Here is an 18,896-nt window from a genome sequence, read left to right as displayed (position 1 = left end):
TGACACAGTAGTACTGGGAAGCTGTGAGTTATTGAACAAACAAACACAAAATAATGCAAAATCAAACAATGGGAAATAACAGTAATAGGCACGCACTAGTGTTTTTAGTGTTTACAGTATGAGCTGGTTAAAGATAGAAGTAACTACTTTAAATAAGAACTAAGACATTTTATGAGTCACATGTTTAAAAAAGAAATAGTGCAAACACTGGACAAGGATTGAACTTTATATTATGCATGTGCTGAGTGCCTGATGTAGTCATGCACTAAATATAACTTTAAAAGGTTGAGCTTCCGACTGCATACAATGTGTTCACATAAAAACTAGGGTATACTGTGGTTCTCAAGGTCCCAAGCTGTCTAAAAAAAAGACAAAAAGATTCAGAAACGCACAAACAGTACATCTAACAGAATATTTCTACTATGTATGCATATTTGAAGTCAGGCATTTAATTAATGCACCACTAGAAAAACCAAACAGAAAGCTTTTTAAAATACAAAAAAGTGCACACATTTTATAAATCCCCCAAGCAAAGACAAGCTATGGGACTAAGTATGAACTCATTTCAATATGAAACAAACAATGAAATGTGGAGCTAGCAAAAAATGTCACCTTCAGACAAACACTAAAACAAATAGTGTGTCTATGAGAAGCATTTCAAATTGCTTTCTTGCTTCCGCGTTTTATCATGCAGTCCAGTGTCAGCAGCATAAAATTGGATATTTCTGTGTTTGACCATCCCTTCAGTGCTGGAAAAGAGAACATGCTTCTTTTCCACTTTCACCTGAAGCATCCTGTGACCCCTCATGCTTTTAGCGTTCATGATGTTTATTTATTTCCACTCACACAGGAGATAAATAACATGGCAAGAACTTTGAAGGCGCTGCTCAGCTAGAAGCTCCTCTTCCAGCTGAAAAAACACAGAACTCAGGCATACAGCAATTTTATTTATCAAAACATTAACAGAGAATAGACTTTTCATGTTCCCCTGTCTGTGCAGCTGGTTTGAGGTCTTTTTGGAGGATATGGTTTAGAGGAACAACTTTAAAGTCAACCTTGAAGCTAAACATGTTATATATATATATGGACTGCCGTTCACTGTATACTTTCTTTTTTTTGCAACATAAACCCTAGAGATGGTTGTGCATGAAAATCCTGATCAGTTTCTGAAATACTCAGACCAGCCCCTCTGGCACCAACAACCACATTCAAAGTCACTTAAATCACTTTTCTTCCCTATTCTGATGCTCTATTTGAACTGCAGCAGATTGTCTTGACCATGTCTTACTTCCTAAATGCATATGTATATGTATATAAATTTCCCAAATTATGTTTAACAGAACAAGGAAATTTTCACAGTTTGTCTTGTATTGTATTATTGATAATATTTTTTCAGTAACACTTTACAATAAGGTTTATTAGTTAATGCATTTACTAACATGAACTAATCATGAACAACACTTGTACAGCATTTATTATTCATAATTGAACATTTACTAATGCTTTATTAACATCCAAGTCCATGCTTGGTAACATTAGTTACCAAGTGAGTTAACATGAACTAACAATATACAACTGTATTTTCATTAACTAACATGAACAAGTACTGTAGTAAATGTATTGTTCATTGTTTGTTCATGTTAGTAAATGCATTAATTAACATTAACTAATGAACCTTATTGTGTATAAGTGTGACCACTTTATTCTTCTGGAGAAAGTCTTACTTTTTTTTACTTACTTGTTTTATTTTGGCTATAATAAAAGCAGTTTTAAATTTTTTAAAATCCATCTTAAGGTCAAAATTATTAGCCCTTTTAAGCTATATTTTTTCGATAGTCTACAGAACAAACCATGGTTATACAATAATTTGCCAAATTATTGTATAATAATTTGCCCTAACCTGCCTAGTTAACCTAATTAACCTAGTTAAGCCTTTAAATGTCAATTTAAGCTGCATAGAAGTGTCTTGAAAAATATCTAGTCAAATATTGTTTACTGTCATTATGGCAAAGATAAAATAAATCAGTTATTAGAAATTAGTCAATAAAACTATTATGTCTAGAAATGTGTTAAAAAATATCTCCGTTTAAACAGAAATTGGGGAAAAAATAAATTTGGGCTAATAATTCAGGGGGCTAATAATTCTGACTGTATATATATATATATATATATATATATATATATATATATATAATATATATATATATATATATATATATATATATACACATAGAGAGAGAGAGAGAGATTTTTTTTTTTTAAATCTAGATTAATCTCACTGTAATCTTGGAATTAATCAAGATTAGAATAGCTCATTTGAATTCTGCCAAAGGCATTCAAAATATGTGTGCTACCCCAAATAATGACTAAATATAAGTCTTTGAGAATGGGTTTCTCAAGCCCGGTTGTGCATTAGACCAATGGCTCATCCCTGGTTTCCAAAATGCATCACAAACTGCTTGAGGAACTGTTCTACTATGATAATTGGTGATGAATATAAATTATGTTCAATAAGATGTATTTGTGTTTACTAACTGTTTAATCAGTTAAACATGAATTTTGAACTGTAGACCTACAAAAGCTCGAAAAAGCTTTTTTTTTTTTTGATTGCCCTAATCCGACTAAAGTCATAACTGAACTAAGCAGAAATGGAATGAAGATGTGGAGTATGCATATATTAGTGGAATTATTGAAGTAAACACCGAGATCAAACTATTACCATCATGTAGGACTTTTTTCCGACAAGATCCACACATGCGGCTATCATAGAGGACTGCAAACACACGCACACACACACACACATAGTACATGGCGAAATACAGAAGTTTTTTCTTTATATTCGGCGTGCGTTATTAAATTCCGTAACACTATCACCAGTCCTTACTCCTTATTTGCATCTAATATCCCAGTTTGTCACGGGGGCATGAATGAAATGTTCATGAGTGAATGTGAAACTGCCAAACTGCAGTTAGTCACCCAAAATTATGGGAAACTCTTACATGAAAGCACTTCACTTAAACACCTCAATTATATTATTGTCTATTAAGGCAAATAACTAGATTACAGATGTCCAAGTAAACGTAGTCAGTACAGTAGTGTCTTCAAAGCAAGTGAAAGATCCAGAAGGGCATCCTGCTGATTTGATTCACAAGGGCACTATTTTTTTTTCTGTTATCCATTTTATTTTGTCAGATGGCTCATCGGTCAGGTATACATCCGCGCTAAAATATCAAGGTGAAAGTCATCATAGCTTGCGTAGAATAGACCCAGCTCCCAACCTAACTTTGAGAATAGATTAACACACTTGAAATCAGAATTCTTAGCCCCCCTGAATTATTAGCCCCCTGTTTTTTTGTTCCCTAATTTCTATTTAAGAAATAGAGATTTTTTTTCATAATAGTTTTAATAACTCATCAACTGATTTATTTTATCTTTGCCATGATAACAGTAAATCATATTTGACTAAATATTTTTCAAGACACTTCTAATCAGATTCTAAAAGTGACATTTTAAAGGTTTTTAAAGACTAGGTTAATTAGGTTAACTAGGTAGGATAGGGTGATTAAGCAAGTTATTGTATAACAATGGTTTGTTCTGTAGAATATCAGAAAAAATATATATATACACACACACACAATCCGATTGAGCTTGCATTTCGCTTGCTGAAGACAAAACTGAAGAGAAAATGCCCCAAGAACAAGCAGGAACTGAAGACAGTTGCCGTAGAGGTCTGGCAGAGCACCACCAGGAATGAAACCCAGCATCTGGTGATGTTTATGTGTTCCAGACTTCAGGCTGTAATTGACAAAGTATCAAAAAGTTAAAGTTTGATTTATGATTGTATTTCTTTCCAATTACTTTTGGACCCTTAACAAGTGGGAGGCACATATGCAAATTGTTGTAATTCCTACAGCGTTCACCTGATTTGGATGTGAATACCCTCAAATTAAAGCTGACAGTCTGCAGTTAAAGCATATCTTGTTAGTTTCAAACCTATTCTTGTTTACATTTCAAATCCATTGGGTTGGTGTATAGAGCCAAAAATGTTAGAATTGTGTCGATATCCAAATATTTATGGACCTAACTGTATGTATATCTCACAAACAGCATCCATACATTAAGTTGCAATACTGAGAGACATTCATCTGTCTATCCTGATCAGATAATTATGTGTTCATGGCAATTCATAACTAATATGCTGTTCCTAATTTTGTTTTGGAGCTGTATGAAATATGTTAACAATTGCAAGGTAAATTTCTGATAACATACATTTTGCATCACCTCATTCCACAAAGGTTTTTTAAAAGATTCAAAGATTTTTTTTCCATTTTAAAACCCCACAGATCTACTCTGCTTAGATTGGTTCGGTTTGGCCTAATCTGTCATAAACGAAACACCCATCATCATATCTCAATTTCTTCTCCGGAGGCGTCCTCAATCCTCAATGATTGCACATAATGTTGGACAGTAATGATGGAGTAAGTTTAACATATCAGTTCAAGCCTGAATCAGATGATGAACCATTTGCAGAGCTAAATCAATTTAAGCTTTCATCACAAGCATGACTTGAACAGAATTTGCAGTGTTCAAAAAATACCACACTAGCTAAAGGTTTTTCCATTGGAGCTGCACCTATCTTTTTATGTTTCCGACAAAACTTTTATTGTTGTTTTTTTAGAAAAAAATTATGCAAATCTTGGTGTTTACAATTGCATTTATGCATTTAGCAGGCTTATAAAAGAAGAACTTCAAATCATCAGAGAGCAGCAGCATACAAATGCTATGACAAGTCTAAGTAAAGATTTTCTTTCTACACAGTTTGTCAAGCCCACTTACCTGAAATTCCACAAAGTTTTTCCAAAAACATGAGGCGTTAATAAGAAAGTGTCAGGTGCATGGAGAGGAAAAGAGTATGTCTCCTACAGGTCATTTGTTGAGCCACTCCCCTGTGTGGAGCACACTCAGAATTGCACAATGTTTTCAAAGAATCATAGGGTGTCTGGTGCATATGGAGAGGGGGATTTCAAGCCCAATCCAACTAAGCTTTTTAATTAATAACAATGTATATGTACTCTGAATTTATGCAGAGTCTTTTTTCCAGAAACAGAGAGTTGATAAGAAAGTGTCTGGTGCATATGGAGAGGAAAACAGTATGTCTCTTACAAGTGACTTGCCGAGCACACTTTCCTGTGTGGAGCACACTCAGAATTGCACAATGTTTTCAAAGAAGCATTAGCTGCATTTCCCCTGTCGGGCCAGTGCGAGCCAGGGCTTTTATCAGGCTGGGCTGGGCCAGTCGCCAGGGAGGTTGAGTAGTGAGGCCGAAATCATGTCGCGTTTCCACTGTCGGGCTAGTGGCTTGCAGTGCCTCATGCAAAGCCCGCCCCCAGAATGTCCCCCGAATCAAACGTCACTCAACCTGCCCACTTCAGCACACCATCGTGTCATCACGAAACAATTAAAATGAAGACAACCAAAACAAATAAATGACACGTTACTGTACAGCATTATTTGTTTACTCACCGACCGACCACTGGCATCATGCATCGAGTGGTCTCGCCACTAACGGAGGGACCCAGCGCAGTGAGCGCACCCATCCATAATATAAAACCACAGAAATTCTCCAGTAATAACTCAGTATAAAATGTAACATCCTTGTTTTGATAGACGTTGTCAAACATTCAGCCCAAATGCTCCGGAGATACCTAAAACATATTAATTTTTCCCTAGGTTTTATGACACTTAATAGGTAATTCCCCTTTATTTAAAGATGTTGCATATTATTCAGTGATCTTAAGTAAAGAAAGTGGTAAGTCTTTCAGGACATAATAGCAAGTAATAAAGTATAGCCTTTATTTTGTTACGCTCAGCCGCTATCCACTAATAAAGCTCTACATTTAAAATTGAATTTAAAAAATTTTACCACGTAAAATAAAAACATAAAGACTTAATTGAGGACAAAGGACACATTTTGTATTTGCAGTTTTTCCTGATGCGTTTGGAAAGTGGCACTGTGCAGGACTGTATGACAGAAAAGAAGGTAGTTTCTGCTTTCACTCACCTAAAAATGCTCTGTTTGCACGATTTGATTAATATCATTGTATCCAAATACTTAATAAAAATATTTTAAACCTCCTCCGGTGTTTGTTTTTAGAAAATATCTAAAATCTTTTTTCAGATAGGCCTTTGTAAAATGAAAGTTTAATATGGCTTTAAAACTGTTTAATTTATGTATTGTATATACCTACTTTGTTATAGCTAGATTTTGTTTGTTTTATATTGGTTTATTTATTTAATGTGATTTTATTATAACGATATTTGTAATTCTTTAAATTATTTCAATATAGCTTAGGCTATTTTATCAAGATATGACACTATTGTTTTGAGCCTACAAAAGTTGATAAGTAAATTGTAAAGTTTTATGTCTTTCAGTTGTATTCATATTTTGTATTATCTCTAAAATAAATAAAAAAAAAAAAAAGCTGCTTGAGGCATCAACAGAGCTGTGAAGCGAGCGCTCTTTTGCCCGGTCTCTCACACACATACAGGCATCTAAACGCATGTTTGTGCATGTATCATGCACAAACGCACCTTTTAAACTTGACAAAAACTCTTGACAACCTTTACTGGCTGCTGTGTCTTTAATATGGTGTAAAGACACATCATTATTGAAACATCAAGGAGGACGCAGCAATTAAGGAAATGTCACTTATAAATTAAAACTTTATTATTTTAGGCTACAGCCTTACATTTAAAAGGGAAACATAAGGGCAAACATAAGCAAAAAGACCCCTAGCCTATAAGCTATTTAATTGAATGCTCTGTCTTAAATTGACCAGCTATATGTTTTCTTTCCCTTATTTATTTATTTTGTTTGCCGCATGTACTCGTGTGCGATTTGAAAACTAGTGTAATGATAGCATGCCTTCTTTACCAGACTCGGGCAAAGTCCGCCTCTCCTTTCACACCGAAACCCCAGCTGGCTCTCTTTGGCCCAAGGTATTTAGCTGGCCAAAAAGGCTGGCCGTTGGTCCCGAGAAAGCCCCGCTTTGGCCCAATCAGGTCCCAGAAGTTACAGTGGAAACGCGACTGGCCCTGGCTCGCTTGCTTTAGGCGCGATAGTGGAATTGCGGCTATTGGGTGCTTATAAGACGGTGTCTGGTGCATATGAAGAGGTGGTTTCAAGCCCCATCCATTTTAGCTTTTTAATAAATAACAATATGTACACTGCATTTTTTTTACAAAGTTTTTCCAGAAAAAGTGGTGATTGTTGATAAGAAAGTGTCTGGTGCATATGGAGAGGAAAACCGTATGTCTCCTACACGTGGTTTGTCGAACCTACTCACCTGTGTGATGCACACTCAGAATTGCACAATGTTTTCCAATAAGCATGGGCTGCTTATAAGAAGGTGTCTGGTGCATATGGAGAGGTGGTTTTCAAGCCCAATCCATTTAAGCTATTTAATAACAATGTATATGTACAATAAGTTTACGCACAGTTTTTCCACAAAAATGGAGTGCTGATAAAGTGCTCGGTGCATATGGAAAGGAAAAGAGTATGTCTACTACAGGTGATTTGTCACTCACCTGGACAGAGATGGCAAATCTTATGTTTACAACGACTGGTAAAAGTTAAAGTACTGACTACACTTTTGTACTCAAGTAAAGAAGTACAACCTCAAAAAAGTACTTAAGTAAAAATTACCCATTACTACTACATGTTTTAGATTCACTAGGTAGGTAAATAACCGGTTTCCCCCATAGTCCAAAAACATGCAGTATGGGTAAATAGATAAACTAAATTGGCCATAGTGTATAAGTTCTTGTGTGAATGCAAGAGTGTATGGGTGTTTCCCTGTACTGGGTTGTGGCTGGAACGGCATCCACTGCATAAAACAAAAGCTGGAATAATTGGTGGTTCATTGGGCTGTGGCATCCCCTGATAAATCAGGGACTAAGCTGAAGGATAGTGAGTGAGGATAGGTAGATAACTAGACCTCACATTCTATTTTATGAAAGTAGCCAAGCAACATCACACCCAGCAATATGGCACCAACATTGCTCAAAAAGTCGGCCTATGTATCATCATCCTGACGCAAACTTTTAGCGTTCATCGTGTAGTTTTGCGGCTGTTAGATCAAAAACAACTGTTGCCATTAATGTTCACACACTCTAAAAATAAATCTGTAGACCTTTATATCTTAAGTATCTTTTTCTGTATATCTGTATTTTTTTATTTTATATTTGAATATTTTATTATTAAATATATTGAACATATTTTCTTTTGATTCTTTCGAAAATTAGTTTAAGACAACAATATAGGCCTACATGTAAAATCATATAGTCAATAAAAATATCTAGACAAAACTGTTAAACAGTATAAATTCTGTATTATGAAATATGAACTCATCGGAAATAAACGAAATCTCAATGCATATAGTTTTTATAAAATATTTGATTGTTATAGATCGCACGACCAAACATATGAAAACGAAAGTAATGAGCCTAATTTAAAAATGTAAGGAGCAGAAAGTATAGATATTTGTGTAAAAATGTAAGGAGTAAATGTTAAAAAAGTTATAAAATAATAAAAATAATTAGTGGAGTAAAGTGCTGATACCAGAAACATCAGTACAGTACAGTACAGTAATGGAGTATTTGTACTTCGTAACTTCCCATCTCTGCACCTGGAACACACTCAGAATTGCACAATGTTTTCAAAGAAGCATTGGGTGTTTAAAAGGAGGTGTCTGGTGCATATGGAGAGGTGGTTTTCTTTCCCTTTTGAGGAATCCCTACAAGATTATATTGCTTTATTGTTTGATCTTTATAAACTTTAAAGTCACAAACAGCTTCATGCAAATGCTTTACAAAAGGCTATATTCCAAACAGCAGTGGCACTTTCAAATTTACCTCAGAGATTGGATTGAAAACCTCTTCGGAGACACTCAAAGGTTCCTCTTGCTTGTTTTCCAGATGGAGATCCATGTGTGGTCATGTCAAGTGTCTCAGTTTTATCCAATAATATGGAATTGATGGTATTTTTAATTGCATGAACTGATCCTGATCCACCTATTATATACAGTCAAGTCATCTATATTGTACACTTTTCCAACAATCTTAGCATAAACTATGAATTAATTACTATGCAAAGAAGGCCCAAGGTAATTTAGGAGCCCTGCAGAATTTTATTGGCCACCTGGTTACATTTAGTCACCTGCTTTGAATCCATATGGAGACCCATGTTGGCTAATTTCAACCAAGAACTAGATAGATAGATACACTTAAGCGTTATATAATTCTTAGCAAATGATTAGCTATAAAGTTTGAATTAGATTATAACATAACATTTTATGACAAACATTATATTTGTTATTTTATAAATGATATCCTCTGCTTGAAAACCCTGAAGCAATTCAAATGATTATAAAATAAAACAGTCATGATGAATGGTTGCTTGTAGAGATTAAACCACTAGATTTCATCGCAGTTTCATAAATGGTTTCTTTTTATATTTTTATTGAGAATTTGGTTTGCTCTTTCATACCTTGAACATTGTATTATAGAAACGGGGCTCAGTGTTGCACAACCTTTGATGTCTGAAATTCTATTACCAGGAGCTGCGCATTCAAAACAGAGCTGAGAGAGAGGCATAGGGGTGTATGAAGTGTGGTTCAAAAGAAGCTGGACATGCTGTGAACAAGGATAACATGGAATTTAAAGGTTGTACTTTTTGTTATACTTTTACTTCATACACAGCATGCTACAATTTTTTAAAGGCATTTCCTAGTGCTTTTCTAACAATCAAGCATATTGCACACATATTTCAGAGAAGTGACAAGAACCAAATATGAAATAATACATTTTTAATGAATAATGTATTATTTAATCCATTGACTTATGCAATTTCGACTCATCTCTTGTTCATAATCTTGTACAAACAATATATAAAAGTTAAAATTTGAGAGAGAGACATTTTAATCATAAAATTCAAACTACAACCTGTTTCGTTGATTTAAACAAAAACATATTTACAAATCACACAATGTTTTAATCCAATACATTGTTTTTTTTACTCCAACACAATATATTTTTTATACTCCAAATACTTCAAACTTGTCCAACCCCTTCATTGATAAACAAAAATAAAAATCATGACTTATTCTTGCTCCTATAAGCCCTTTAAAAATCAGCTCAACTTTATAATTGGTCTCATCCAAAATCTTGTGCCTCCTACTAATGCATATTGCCATTTGTGCTGGTCCTAATATAAGATTACAAGACAGAGAGAGAAAGAGCATGGACTTACGCACTAACAAAATAACTACTAACTAAAACTTACTCTAACTGAGAGAAATGTAGGCTAGCACTTTTTCTGGTACAATGATGAGGTCGCATCTTTTAGTATCATGTCCTGTTTTTGATCTATGTAGATGTTGTTGGTTCGTGTTAACTGTTGTCAAATATTTGGATCAAACCTCATCAGTGTTCGACTGGGTTTTAACCAACATTTTAGGTGTCCATTTGTTTGGTTCAGTGCGCAATATAAAATTGTTAAAGTAGCCTACCTTTGTTCAGAAAAAATGCTTAAATGTGTCCAAATTAGGGTATGAATAACAAAAAAAAAATAAAATAAAAAATAAAATAAATATATATATACATTATATTACATATAAAAATTCATGTAAATAATCTGAGTAAATTGTCCTAAACGTAATCTTGTACAAACAGATTTTTTTTCTGAAATTTACATAGTTTATTGCAGGGGTTCTCAAACTCGGTCCTGCAGGTTTTAGCTCGAACTTGCCTTAATACCCCTGCAACACACCTGCAAGGATGTTTCTAGAAAGTCTAGTAAGAGCTTGATTAGCTAGTGTTTGATTGGGGTTGGAGCTAAATTCCACAGGACGCCGGACCTCCAGGACTGAGATTGAGAACCCCTTGGCTAGATTATAATGATGAGCCAAAGTACAAACTGTAAATAGTAGCAACATGCATGCTAACATCAGATGTGTGCTAGCCTGCTTTGTCTGTTACAATCACAGATAGCTGAACTGATAATAAAGTTTCCACTAAAGTATCATAATGCCTCATAATGTGTCAATTTCTATTATTGATGTTAATGTATGCATATTTAATTTTTAAAAATAATACTGTAAGGCTGGGAAGCTTTGTTGTATATTGAAAAAGTTATATATAAAAAAAATAATGAAAAAAACTAAAAACTTTTTTCATTATTGAATATAGTTTCACTTATGAATTCGCATACAATTTAATGGCCTGTATGTGTAACAGATCCTTTGTGGGTGAACGCGCTATGAATAATACATGATTATTCTGACCTCTTGTGGTGAATTTACTCAACTGCTGGTAATGTTTTAATCATCTAGATGTGTGTGGGATGTAATAATTTTGGTCCATGTGTACATATCTGATTGGTATGGATGAATTTTTATTTACTTTTGACTTTTTAACGTTTATATTAGTGTATTTGACCATATTTTAACCAGATTTCTCCTACAAATGAAGGTTCAAATCAGGGGTGAGAAGGACTAATGTAAATGGACAAAAATATAAGAAAAATAGGCATATTAATGGTATGTTTAAACCAATATATGTACAATTTGTAAACAACAAATTATTGTAATATAAACAACTTTTTGTATAAACAATACATTAAAAATACAATTGTGGTCAGCTAGTGGTTTAGCATCATAGAGGACAGTATTTTTGAAAACAGTGCATAGAGTTGTGAAGAGCTTATAATGTGTAAAAGCGTAAAAACAGCAGCAGGAATTCCTATAAATAGTATTAATATTTAGTATTAATGCTTGGTATGGTTTGGTCATGTGACTCCTTAAATCAAGATGGCTCCCAGTTCCAAAAGTGTTAATGTAGCATTGGGAATGGTTAATAGCCTAACCTAAACATTTTTTCCCATTTCCTTTTTTTTTTTTTTTGAGAGCATACATACTTTTTTTTTGTCACTAGTAACTTAATTTTTTAAATCTACACACATGATTGGATTGTTTGGCAGGTGCAGTAAGTCTTCAATTGCTTTTCTATCATCACACATATAAATAACATATACTGTATGTAAGTTTAACGAAATGTGCACTCCTGTGAAGAAGTTATTTGCCCAAGAAATTGTTTGACCAACAGTCAGTCTATGTTTTAGATTAAAATGACCTGAAAATTTTACATTGATAAAGTTATGAGCAGTCTTAAATAATTGTGTTTTAATATCATCCCTGCTTTTACTCTTTAGAGATTTTGGAATATTCTTAATTTATTTTATTAAACTTTTAAAATTATGTTGTTGAAATTTACAATTTGAATGTAGAAGCTAACAATAATCTAAATTTGAAAGAGAAACAAGAAAGAGCAGAAAAACCAGACTTTAAAATCATTTAATTGGTAAAATACTTTATATATAAGAGCAACATTTGTATTAAGGGAGTGCCATACATCTAGGCAGATATTGTCAAAATATAATGAGAATTACATTTAACTACTTTTTTTTTTTACATTTAACATTTAAAAAAAAAACACAAATTAGTAAACATACTAGAAGATGCAACATCACCAGAAAGAGTTCATTAATCCTTTTCTCAACCCTGAAGTGATGAATCAGAATTTCACCTTTCTGTTTTATTCAGAGAAAAGTTCTATGGTAGTATAAACTGCCTTTTCTGCTGCAGTGAAAAAAAAAAAAAAAAAAACAGCTATAGATATAATAATGCTGGTGAAGGACATAATCAGTCTGTAATCTGAAAGGCCTCTCTCAGGCTCTCTAGTGCCTCATTCTGAGTAATTTTCCCCCATGCTTTAGGCAATTTTGCAGGTGCACACAGATATTCCTGAGCAAACCTATCATTGTACCTCATAAACACGTATCTCCAGTAGGCTTCAGCCCCATTATTACCAGGGTCTTCTGGGTAAATGCTCCAATCTGGATAGATGGACTGGTACTCCTTAAAGGGCAGAGACTGGCCCCCTGTGTCTTTGTTTTGAAACTGGTTTGGTCCTGTAATATCTGCTGAGCAAGTGTTGTGGGACAGAGTTGTGGAGTTGGCATTAGTATAACAAACTAGACCTTTAGGGCGATGCACAGCAGCTTTGTGCACTTGATGATCTTTTTCATCCAGGTCACATGGAGCTTTGCAGAAAGGACAGAACTTATCACAACCCTTCACATTTTCATACACCATGTCCTGGAGTTTATTGGGAAGGTTATCAGGGACTTCAATGACATCCTCATTCTCCATAAATTCCTGAGCTATTGATGAGGTCAACTCAAGAACTGATTCCTGAAGGCTTCCAAGGAAGTGCTCAGGGTGTGTATTAATGTCAAACAAAGGTTGCTGCAAGATTTGAGTTGGCATGGTTATTTTTCCCAGACTTTCGAGGTTGATGCAAACTTTTTCCAGTAGTCTTCTAACATTGATTTGTGCCCCACTATTAAATTCAGATAACTGAGTTATGCACCTCTTCACCCAGTCAAAGATCTGGTGCATTCGCTGTTCCCTTTGGTCTTCTATCATAACAGAACCTGACAAATGAGCTTTGATAAAATTCTCAATACTCTTCCGGCTGCAGGTCTCATGGGACTTAAGGTACTCGTGGAAATTCTCAAAGTTGTCCTTTAGCAGCATTTCTTTAAGAAGACTGTAGTGGAACTTCTTTGGTGAGCTATAATGGTGTGCATTTTTATTCTTAAGCATATCATGAAATATCTGTCTCTCCAAGCTGCTGTAAATGAAGTCTTCGGCTGTTGGCTTGAGGCACAGAATGGTGAAAGATTGAGCAGCTTTTTGACACTGGTACCTCTTTCGGAACTGATGTAAAAAATTCTGCATATGTCTGTCCTTTGTCTCAGTAAGGAAAGTCTCTTTAACTTGTCTTTCCCATAGTAGCACATCCTGCACCTCTTGAAAAGACCATGCTGCTTTGCTACAGATGTATCCTTTGATATCCACTTCAAATTTGGGACTCATCGCAAATTTCTCACTTTTTAAAACCTCCAGACCCTTGTCAACAATTGCAAGCAACTCACTCATATAGCTATCAGAGTAACTCTCTTTGTGCTTCAGTTTATCTGAGATTCTCACGTCACAGTCTTCAATCAAATTATTGGCAAATCTTTGTGCCACATTCTTATTGTATTTCAGTGAATTCTTCATCCTACTACTCAGCACAAAATGTGCAGTCCTCACCTTAAAGCCATTGAGCTGGTTTGTATTGTGGAGTTTGATGTTTTGCTTTCCCAGACCACGTTCACTTATATTTTCCTTTAGTTGATTCACCATCCTTGTAAAGACTTCGTGTTTTTCAAGAGTGTGTTCCCTCAAGTTGGATGGAATATCTTCCCAAACACTAACAAATTCACGTTCAAGCTCCTTGTCCTCAATTATGCAGTTGTTGTTCTTGCAGGTTTGCAAGAGTGAACGTAACTTTACCTCCAAGGCTGCCTCAAGAGATGTCAACAAAGCTTGCATCTTAATCGACATATCATGGCGAAGGGTTGCAGACTCAAGTTTCAGGCCAACATCAGATGCCATTTGCTCTTGAATGACATCTACTGTTTTTAGAAGGTTTACTTTGTAATTTTCCACCAGGGAAATATTAATATCCTCCTGCCTAAGGTAGTCCCAGAGGCTTGCCTTAATGTGGTCTCTTTCTGCGCTGATTTGGCTAGCTGCTTCATTTTTCAAGATTCCAATTATGGCATCTGAATCCAAATTCTGTTCATTTTCTTTTAACTCTGTTATGTGATTTTCCAATCCTTCGACCCAATGGTCCAGTTGATCACTGAGGTGCTTTTCTCCCTGTACAAGTTTTGTGCAGAGGCCAATGATGGGATCTGCTTCTCCTGTGTCACCAAACTTCATAGCAAAATTCCCACTTTTCACTAACTCCCACAAATTGCACATAAGCTCCATTAATGCACCCAGACAGGTAGGCAGACCATTTGTTGCCTTTTCATGAAACATAGTCAAAAGGTTTTTCTTTAGCTTGAGAACTGCATCACTGTACACTTGATCATTTTGGGAAGTCCCAGGGGACAATTTATGGCATAGGTCCCCTGTTTCACTTGTTAGAACTGTTTCTCTTTGAGACATATTTGGAAGCCGTCCTTTAGTCAGTACATCAATTGCATATCTCATGATTTGTCCATCATTTCCTGCTCCTTCTGATGTAACATGAAAGGTAGCCTTCTTCTCTAATGTTTGTGTAAAAATAAGAGCATTGACTGCAATCTGAAGGTTGCGTCTTGTTTCATCCTGACCAGCATCTGGTAAATTTACTAGTGTGATGTCACTCAGTCCACTGACAAAGGCAGCCATTTCACTGTCATGCAAAAAATTTCGCTCTTTTGGATGGTTCAAACCTTCGGTGCAAATCACCATCAGAAATTCACAGTCCATCTCCATTCTGAAATGGTTTGGCAGGCTAAGGAGAAGCATGTATGCCCCTTTGATATGCCTTCTACCCCCCTTTGAGAAGTTGACACCAAACAGTGAAGATACAATCTCTGCATTCTTGGAGTTATGGAAACCTAAGACTGTCAAGACTCTCATCCGACTGAACTTTGGCAGTTGCCTGTATAATTCGTAAAGAACACTGTATACCCAGTTCAGGGGAAATACTGAAGCATTTCCATCATAGAGCTCAAGGGGAACTCCATACAAGAGTAATTCAGCACCTACATTTGGTAAGCGGAACATGTCATACAAGTCACTGTTCGGACCACGGAAGTATCGTTCGTAGACCAGTCCCATCTCTCTAAGAAAATGTTCAAGTCCAATGCAAGGTTCTTGAATTTGTTCCTCATTTGCTTCCCTAAGAAGGGACAGTTTTTCCAGCTGCATAACTTCAAGTTTCACCCTCATCCAAGAGAGGAAGTATGCCCGCTTATTTGTTTCAGGTGAACAGACTGCTTCAATGAAAGCTTTCATGGCTGTTGTTAATTTATATTCAAGAATTTGTTTTATGAGATTTTCCTTTTCCCCAATTAAGTTCTGATTTGCATGTTGCTGGTGACGGGCTTCCACTTTCTCCACATGACACAATTGTTTCCATACGTCACCCTGTAAGGGCAGCTGGTTTTCCAAATAGGTAGACACTCCATCCTCGATTCCACTGAGGACTTCTTCAACTTCACTGAATGCCGTTCGACAGATCTCATCTTCATCAACATTAATGTCAAGGTCATCGGCCATGCCAGCAGTACCTACAAGGCTTGAGATGTGCAGGTATGGAATAAAGCGATTCAGAACATCTCTTATACTTTCAGCAATTTCTTCCTCATTGCCCTCACATCCATGAAGCACTGTCCCCTCAGGCAGTTCTAAATCCCTCACCAATCTGTGTTTCATTTTCTCATTATCATTCTGCTGTCCATCATTTACTGATGTTGAACAGTCAATTATAATCATGTGGCTAGTGTTATTTCTCCATGAGACAAGCAATTCTCTTTCCTCAGCCCCAAAACTTTCACAAAAAACTATAAGGACTGCAGATGTATAACACAGAAGACTCATCTGTTTTTCAAAGCTAGCTGCATCACCACGCAGATTAGCTACAAGCACAGGACGAGAAAAGGCGCTTTCATGATGGTCTCCTGATGGCAAGTTCCAACATACCTCCACCAGACCATCTGAGAGAACTCGAGGCAGCTCCCCTCCTTCCATACCACAGTTTATGAAGGACTCATTTAGTTTGTGTGGTCCGTCAAGAACATGGTTGAGTACTCGAGATTTTGAGACTCTGCAGCGGCCTAGCCTTACTGCAGAGATAAATGGCATCCTGGAATTTGCCATGTTTTTCATTGTAGGTCCCTCAGAAGAGGACTTCCACTCGCCTAGAACACCTCTAAATGGACTCAAGAGGATGGTTCCCTTTTTTTCCGGGTGAATAGGTGGAAGATACAGAGGCACTGCAAAGTTGGACTGCAACATTCGCTGGGCTATTTCTTGCTGTAGGAAAGTATTTGTGGTCATGTAGATGACAGTCACAAGATCTAAAGGATTGATAGCACATTGTGAATTTTCATCCATATCCAAACCGTATTCTCCTACTACAACCTTGCAGAAAGTGCTACGGGCATGGGGATTAGAAAGCCAGAGTCGACGGAGGAATGCCTTTGAGAGCTCTGTTGGGTCCTGTGGAACGTTGTCTTCGGTGCTTGGAGTGATTTCATAAAGCATTGTTGTCAGATCCAGAGGTGCCACCTTTTCCCTGTGCAGGTCCAGCATATACAGTAAAATATGCTTGTCCCTGTCAATTTCAGACACTAGGGGAGAGACATATGGGAGGAATAAATCCAGTGTGTTAGTGTTTTAGTAATATCACAATATTTTATATAAGCAGTTATTATATTAACAATTTCTGAGAAGGTTTAGCACTGGGATGTTGGTTGCTGAAATATGATGGATAATTCTCACCTATCTTGGTAGTAAGGGGCCCCAGGTCTGGGACATTTTTCCGATGTAGAGACATTTCGTTAGGATGTTTGTTCGTTTATTAACTATAACATCAAGCATGACATTGATCAGCAAACAAAGTATGTCTCTCTTTTTGCTTCAGACACTAAAAACAACCAAATAACAACAACAACAACAACAACAACAACAAAAAACACAGTTACACTATATGTATACTGCACATACAAAATGCATGGACTACTTTACATTTTGTCATGTCAAATAACTGTAAAAATATTGATGTTTTACCTCATTTATAGACCTTATGTAATTTATTTTGATGCATAAATGCATTTTATTCATACTTTTCTTTTGGCCAAATTAGATATTCAAAGCCTTGCTGGAGGGTATGGCATCTGAGGAACACATTGCAGCAAAATGTTTAGACATGTATATTGCATTGGGGGAACATAAATAGGGTAATACTTTTTTATTCTGTCAGGGTAGTTTTGGTTGGATTTCAAACTGTATGTTTATCAGGATTTATATCAAAATCACATAACTGATATTTTCTTTTTTTATTATTGAACTGTCAGTGTGACAAATACTATACTTTTGGTGAGCAAATTCATTAATTAAACTACTTAACATGCATTTTTCTTCTTCTCGGCTTTCCTTAGAGTCATAAGTATGCATATCACAAGCTACGCAGATGGAAAGCTAATTTCCCATTAAAATCAATGCATTTGCATTAACCTGCGAGGATTATGCAGTCACTAATTAGTAACTCAATAACTATAAATGCAAAACCACAAATGACAGCATCTTTCTTTACCTGTGTAGTTTAAAAAAAATGGCAGTAAATAAATAACTAATGCAAAGTATGCATTTATAAGAAACGAATGCAATTTCTTGTTTATTAAATTTCTAAAATGGTATTAAACCTTGTTTTTTTTCAGTGGTCCTCATTATTAGGGTACACTCCATACTTTACGATGATGCATTACTGTATCATTTTTGCTTTTGTGTGATTAAAGAAAAAAAATCATCTTACCTTAAATTTGACTGAACTGATGTGTTCTTCTGCTGTGTGTTGTGCTGTTTCTTATGTAGAACTGACATAGACATGATTATAACAATTAGCTTTTATATGGGCTCTGAGACTGATAAGGTCAGCTTTTGTGGAATTTGCTCCGCCCTGTTCATTATGTATGTACGCACATGCAGTTCTTGATCACGTACACACTCACAGCCCCTATAGCAGAAAAAGTTCCAAATAACCCAGCCTACACAATGCAACGTGACTGTGTGATCATTGAAATCAATTATATAAGAGAATTATAATTAAATTAACAAATCAAGTGTCATTTAACATTTTTTTTACCAATTTACCAAATAAAACCAATTATAAAGATGGTAGATACATGAATAAAATATAACAACTTTACCAAGTTTTTCATTTCACAGCAA

The 18,896-nt window shown here is 35.6% G+C and overlaps 1 protein-coding gene across 1 annotated transcript; it reads right to left on the bottom strand.

The window, feature by feature from the left end:
* Window positions 1-12,682: 12,682 nt before the first annotated feature.
* On the bottom strand, window positions 12,683-17,502 carry si:dkey-202l22.6 (interferon-induced very large GTPase 1). The gene is made up of 2 exons (XM_056473103.1): window positions 17,448-17,502; window positions 12,683-17,296 (listed from the first exon to the last, which is right to left on the bottom strand). The coding sequence occupies exons 1-2, from the start codon at window positions 17,500-17,502 to the stop codon at window positions 12,759-12,761; spliced, it is 4,593 nt and encodes a 1,530-aa protein (XP_056329078.1). The 3' UTR covers window positions 12,683-12,758.
* Window positions 17,503-18,896: the final 1,394 nt, after the last annotated feature.

This window comes from Danio aesculapii, chromosome 15 (assembly GCF_903798145.1).
Source record: "Danio aesculapii chromosome 15, fDanAes4.1, whole genome shotgun sequence".
In the NCBI taxonomy this organism is placed as follows: Eukaryota; Metazoa; Chordata; class Actinopteri; order Cypriniformes; family Danionidae; genus Danio; species Danio aesculapii.
Note: the sequence above shows the minus strand (reverse complement) of the source record. Positions and strands in the feature narration are given on the sequence as shown.

What these genes read in the sequence shown, in the direction of transcription:
- si:dkey-202l22.6 (XM_056473103.1), bottom strand. Translation starts at nt 17,502, where the DNA reads ATGTCTCTACATCGGAAAAATGTCCCAGACCTGGGGCCCCTTACTACC. An exon ending in GCCCCTTACTACCAAGATAG is followed by an intron (nt 17,297 to 17,447) that starts GTGAGAATTATC and finishes TCTCTCCCCTAG; the next exon opens with TGTCTGAAATTGACAGGGAC.